Below are 6952 nucleotides of genomic sequence, written 5' to 3'. Positions count from 1 at the left end.
AACATTAAACCGAGTAATAAACATTTTCCTTGTACTACTATCTGGTCAGCTTCAATTCTTACAAGTTCGCATTAAAGAACCAATGTGACACTTAATGTTCTTTTTCAAGAGCTCAGTTTCAGATAAAATAAGAAATGGGATTATTAGTAAATTAATGTAACCTATTGCAAACTACAGACGACCTAAGATGACCCTATCCAAGTACTATAAAGATGCTTGTAATTCCATAAGCAAGCATACATGTTAGTAAGTATGACATCATTGTGACATACACACATTTCTTTCTTCAATCTTCCTTCACACTGGAAGCACATCTTTAGCACACCAAGGTTTGCAACCATTCAAAGTTGCACTAACTACACCATAATAATTCACAAACCACCAGAGAAATACGTAGAAAACCAACACCATTGTATCCATATGATTCTGTTTTACGTAATAACAGGATGATGGCCATAACATACCATTATTCCACCTGCCACATTGGTATCTATTACCCAGTATCACTTAGTCATCTTCAGCACATTGGCTAAGTGGTTTAATCTTTAAAAGCTGTGTATATCAATTGACTTTGCAATTTTAAACAGAATCACACTCAAAAATACAATTTCCACTGGTTTCGGTGGGATGGTTACTGCATATACACCATCATTCTTTAAAAATTTGATTATAAAGTGCTATCATACAGGTTCTTTTCTAATAAATTCTTTCATTTGTGTACATAACAATTTACAAGTACTATAAAATAATGAAGGAATTTGGTGTATTAAAATATGACAAACTAAAAAACACACATTAAAAACACATCTTATGTGTAAGTTGATGTATCAGTGAAACTGCATTATATGCACATTAAGGGTGAATTTATTTTCATATATCTGTGAATATTCTTACATCCTTAAAATTGCATTATAACATGGTGCAGAATTCATCACCTTTTAACATTTTTTAGCAATTTCACTTATACAAACCACAGATATATTTATAAAAATATTTCATTTACATTTCCATAAGATCTTCACCTTTTACAGACCAGCTTTGATATAACTTTGATACAGCATCTATTGCTACATTTTATCTTTCGTTACTAATACATTTGTGTCCGCTTCTTCTTCTGTTGCTGTGTATGTTGGTGGCTCAACACCATTTGGTGGTGAAAGTTGTACTTCCGGTACGGGTTGTGATGCATCTATACCCCCCTCAGGTGGTCCCATTTTCTCAGGTACATCAACTGCAACCTCGTTAAAAGGCAGGCCTGTTTTCTCTGGTTCAGCAGCTACTGCTTGTAGCTGAGGAGATGAGGTCTCATACACTGGGTTTTGAAAGCCTGGTTGAGCAAAGTCATTCTGGGGAAAAGAGAAAGAAAGAAAAACAGGAATTTAAAAACATGTAATAACTAAACAAAAGCATTCATGCTTATAAAAGTTGACTTCTCAACAGCATTATTTTGGCACAATTAAATGAAAAATAAAATGTGCAAATGTCCACATGTGTGATTTTTTTGGTTAGCATTTTGTCACTTGCTTCATTGCATTTGATGTTTGTGGCAGTTTCCTACCATGCCCTCTAACATAAAGGGGACAGTTACTGTTGCACTCAGTGGGGGAAATCATGCCATAACATAATAACTGTTCATGAAACAATTTTTATCAGAGGAAACACCTTCCAACAATTACAAAAGGACAGGCAAATTAGGAAAGGTACATCCTGTTTGAGCCTTCAATTGCTATTAAAATGAGTTAGGACAAAAGGTCTATGGTGAGTAATATTATAGGATTTACATGCATGACTCATTCCACAAATGGATACCCGGTATAAAGGAACTGTTGTGAAGAGCACTATGCACAGCACAATTCTAATAAGGAGAAAGAGCACAAGTTTGTTCCACTTATAATAGACAAAAAATATGACTCGTAACACCATGTATTGATATAGAATGGCGTGCATGCAGTTGAGTGCAGCACTTGCACTAGTTGTGCGTTGAGTAATTTGTTACTGGCGCACACTTATGTGAATGTACACAAACTTGAGTTGGGACTTTAATGACATGCGCAGTAATAATTTTTGCCAATTATAAGCCGAACAAACCTCCAGTTTAGACCCTTACCAAAGTGTCAGGCCTGAATTAAACCTGAATTCAGCTAGAAATCAGGCCTGAAATAATGACTGAATGCAGGCCTGATTCTAACCTGAAAAAGGGGGAAATATAGTTTAGAAGCCATGTTGGATTTCGCAGTCTGCAGTTTCTAAATATGCAATCTAAATTTTTTAATTCTATGGGTGTATATACACGTGTTCAAGGGTGATTTGTTAACAGGATTAAGTTAGCTGCCATTCAAACAGCTACTGCGAAATCCAACATGGAGTTACTCTCAACTTCAAATGAGACACACTATAGATAAGGCAAGACAGAAATATGGGAAGGGGTCTTGAATCATATCAAATTTCATCTTCCACACAAACAAAAAAACAAACATACATACAAAACAGGTAACATTTTATTCTTACCCCTGAAGTTCCATTTTCAGCCATCGCTGCTACAGGTCCTGGTAGATCTATATTAGTGCCTCCTCTGTAGCTCACTGGACCTTCTCCATTTTCTTTGACACTAGAAGTATGAAGCAAAAATAACCAAATGGCTGTTAACATATGTATAGAAAAACATTGTGCAGAAGACAGAATCATGTAATATAATAAACAGCATTATCAATATCTGAATATCTGAGTGGAAGATGGGCCCAACTGAGTTTATCAAATTTTAAAAGACCTGTACCGTTGCCATTGCAACATATATCATTTCACATGTATGTTGTAATGTATGTTCGTGTACCGGTACTAAAGGTCCCCTCAAGATAGAAACAGTCTGTCGCTTAAAACTGTTCCAAATATTGTGTTTTTAGTTCAAAAACAAGTGTTGATGGAGTTAAGTCCTTCTTCCACTCAGGTATTCCAATATATTCTATGATCACAGTCAACTAGTGCAAAGTCACATAGTTTGCTTTTTGGCACATCCTTGTCATCTCCGCTGTTTCAATGGCTAGTGTACCATAATTGGATATTATAGTTTTATTTGCTTGAAACTGTTATATCACTACAAAGCATGTTGATTGAGTATACAGACAGTGTTTCACTAAACAGCCTTTAATTCTTTAAAGTTTCAGCTTCCACTGAGTGTGTATCCTACAATGGGCTATTCCAAATCAAATTCAGACTCTACATGGCCGATTTAGGTCAGCCACAGAGGGAGTATGGGTTTCAAATAGAATAGACAATTGGATAATTTCCAATTGAAATACACCAGTTGTGGTAGATACAACAGGTAAAGCTGTTGTATAAAGTAGGTGTGTGAGTTTCAAAACAGTTAACCCTAGCCAATTCCATTTGAAAAACATACTCCCTCTGTGGTAGACTCATCTTAAATCTTCCACATGGGTTTGGTATATTTCAAATCAAATAGTCCAATTACCATGATTACTACTACATCAAGCAAAAGCTAACTTAACATGCATGTGAAAGGATACAATCAAAAAGCCAGAAATGATGTATACCATGGTGAATATTTACAAATAAACAACAAAATAATCATGTGATCCCCTTCTTGACCTCGCTTTCATTGTTTAATAGTATATGATAAGGATGTGATATCGATGTTCACCCATATTCAGGCGCGTATCCAGGAATTCGTAGACCGGGGGGCGCAAAATAGATCTTTGTAAAATATCATATGGCGTGAAGCCTTCTTATCCCGGAGCGCTTATGCGAGGCAGAGGGGGTGTCTGAGGGGATGTGCCCCCTCAGAAGTGAGAAACTTTACAAAATGAAGACCTAATTGGAGCCATTTGGTGGACCATTTTGTCATTATTGTGTAAAATTTGAGTTTGAAAAAGCCTAAAATTTGCGAAAAGACGGCCCAATTGAAGCCATTTGTGGACAAGTTTGGACTTTTATTGTATGAATTATTGCTTTATAATTATGTACCCATGAAGTTGCGCATGCAGGGGGTGTCTGAGTCGGATGTGCCCCCTCAGAAGTGAGAAAATTTTGCAAACTGAAGACCTAATTGAAGCCATTCGGTGGACTATTTTTGCACTATTAGGCCTATTGTGTAAAAAAATTCCGGGGTAAAAAAGTTTGAGAAAGAAACTTTTGGAAAATAAATACCCAATTGAAGCCATTTGGTGGACCATTTTGTCACTTTTATTATTGTGTAAAAGTTTATTTTGAAAAAGCCTATATTTTGCGAAAAGACGGCCCAACTGAAGCCATTTGTGGACAAGTTTTGACTTTTACAAATTGTATATGAATTATTGGTTTATAATTATGTACCCATGAAGTTGCGCATGCAGGGGGTGTCTGAGGGGGATGTGCCCCCTGAGAGGTGAGAAAATTTTGCAAAATGAAGACCTAATTGAAGTAATTCGGTGGACTATTTTTGCACTATTATTGTGTAAAATGTAAATTTGAAAAGGCCGAAAATTTGCCAAATGATGGCCCAATTGAAGCCATTCGTGGACAAGTTTGGACATTTATTGTATAAATTACCCGGTATTGCTTTAGGCCTATATGTAAACATAAAGTTGCGCACGCAAGGGGGGGGGTGTCAGAAGAGAGAAACTTTTGCAAAATGAAGACCTAATTGATGCCATTTGGTGGACCATTTTGGCAATTTTATTGTGTAAAATTTTTAGTTTGAAAAAGCCGAAAATATCAAATTTGCGAAATGACAGGCCAATTGAAGCCACCTTTTTTACTCTTATTGTATTTGGTTTAAACATCAAGTGCTGGGTATTAAATACAGAAGCGAAAACGGGCAGTTGTTTATATACGCAGGGGATGTCTTGAGAGAATGTTTCACCTAAGAAGTTTTGAAATTTGGAAAATGAAGGTCCAATTGACACCATTTGGTCCATCATTTTTACACTTTTATCAAAAACAAAAAAGGGCCCGAACTCAAATTGTAAAATTTTAAACGTTACATTTTAGGCCTAAGACTTGAGATTCGCAATTAAAGCATGCATGGATCGATGTTGAATTGAAGTCAGTGTGGAGTCCGCCTTAGGCCTACTGACTTTGGTGACAAAATGTGACGGGCCCTATCGGCGGGCCCGCTGTAATTTTCACATGCTTTTGGGCAGAGGACCCGCCTTCAAGCAATGCCTAAAATAATCACAGACCTATATAAGCCTATATAGCCTTCGGGCGAAACTCACTGAACATGGAATAAATTTGTTTCTTTTAATGTTATGTACACGCTCTCCTTCACAGGATCGAGCACTCTTTTTAATGAAAGAAGAAACACAACTTTATGTATAAGCCTATATATTATATATATCGACCCGATTGCGGTTTATGCATGGGCCTACTTATACGTGCAATTTTTCTCCTTTCCTCTTTTTTGGGAGGAGGGACCCCTGAATCCGCGCCTGAACGGTATCATTTGTTACAACTAGCAACTGCTCAAAAATGCTCAAAATATTATACTTGCCCCCCCCCCCCCCGGCCCAAACAATTTATGCCATAGGCATAGGCCTACAAGTGTGCTCTTCTGAATTGCCACCGTACTCGGAAAGTAAGCCCCCCTATCACAAAATATAGGCTACACGGCTATCTATAGTAGCATAAGGCCCAAATTGACTTCTATTTTGAAGCCTGTAAAATAATGTCCCGTTCCCCTAGTTCGATCTCTCCTCTTTCTCTCTCTCTCCCCTCCTTCCTTCTCTCTCTCTCTCTCCTTTTTTTTTTTTTTTTTGGTACCGGGGCGCGCCTGCTCAAAAAGGGCTAAATACGCTACTGATATTCGCTATATAACAGCGCACATGATTGGTAGAGAGCCGGGCATAATCAACATTAATGCTCTGTGGCCCGGATGTGCAATCGCAGGGTAGGGAAAATAATATTTCTTAATAATGTTACTTGTAATTTTTTGCTATTATTTTGATGAAATACGAATCACAAAATGTTCAGGTATGTACATGTATGAAAGAGCAAGTGGTCAGAGGGCATAAACAACAGTTAAGTCATGAAAATATATGAACAAACCCCTAATTCACCCATCAATGGCAGTAAAGTGACAATTGTAGGAATGGTCTACCACAAAGTACAAGTGCATGACTGTGTAACAATGACATACAAGTCACAAATGAACACTGAACTTCCATTAAATACAAGAAAAATTTATTTTTTTAATATTTTTGATTACTCACTCTTGAATTGTATTTGTCTGGTTTTGTGGTACAAAACTAATCCATGTACCTGGTTCATCCGTGTGTAAGCTATGCCATAACAAATGACACCCACAAGACACTTTGGTTAACTTGTGTACACATCTTCCAAATATGTTGATTTATTTATGAGCAAGACTCTTGCTTGATGTGTGATTTATCCCTTTTCAGTAAAGTTGTATCTATTCTCAAGTCCTTAACAAGAGACACAATTTGAGTAAATGGGATGTTCAACCTAAAGCAATATAAAAACAAAGCTGTACAATGCAACTTTTATAAAATTGTACCCAATATTTCCGCCACCACCATTAACTTTACTTCTCAACTCTTGGTATCACTATGTCAAGAATTCCTTGCAACAAATCTAGGAAATGAATGGATTTCCTCCAATACACAGTTAACTCCTCAAAAAGTTGACAAGACATGCAAATGCTTAACTTACCTGTACTTTGATCGTCTTCTGATGTAGTAAAACATCAATGCAATGACAGCTACTAGTATGATGATTATAATAACAAAGATACCTGCCAGAGCTCCACCACCTGAACAAATGGGAAAAACAGTGTCAGAGTGAAAAACAGTGTCCTCACAACAAATTACATTGTATTCACATGTCAATGCAAACCAGTTAAGTTTTCATCCAATGTAATTTGCTCATTTAAAAGGCTACTATCCCTCCAAAAGGCTCTATAGGACCTTAGAATTGAATATGTTGCAGAAAAGTCTTCTTT

At 36.8% G+C, this 6952-nt stretch overlaps 1 protein-coding gene across 3 annotated transcripts in view; it reads right to left on the bottom strand.

Annotated features, from left to right (window-relative positions):
• Positions 1–435: 435 nt before the first annotated feature.
• Positions 436–6952, bottom strand: part of LOC140155805 (low-density lipoprotein receptor-related protein 2-like) — a 98932-nt gene continuing 92415 nt past the window's right edge. For all 3 annotated transcript variants that reach the window (XM_072178778.1, XM_072178779.1, XM_072178780.1), the window contains 3 exons: positions 6664–6763; positions 2509–2608; positions 436–1346 (listed from right to left, as the gene is read on the bottom strand). In XM_072178778.1, the coding sequence (XP_072034879.1) occupies positions 1068–1346; positions 2509–2608; positions 6664–6763 (479 nt within the window). In that variant the 3' untranslated portion in view covers positions 436–1067. The remainder of the gene's footprint in view (positions 1347–2508; positions 2609–6663; positions 6764–6952) is intronic.

Source organism: Amphiura filiformis, chromosome 6, assembly GCF_039555335.1.
Source record: "Amphiura filiformis chromosome 6, Afil_fr2py, whole genome shotgun sequence".
Classification (NCBI taxonomy): domain Eukaryota; kingdom Metazoa; phylum Echinodermata; class Ophiuroidea; order Amphilepidida; family Amphiuridae; genus Amphiura; species Amphiura filiformis.
Note: the sequence above shows the minus strand (reverse complement) of the source record. Positions and strands in the feature narration are given on the sequence as shown.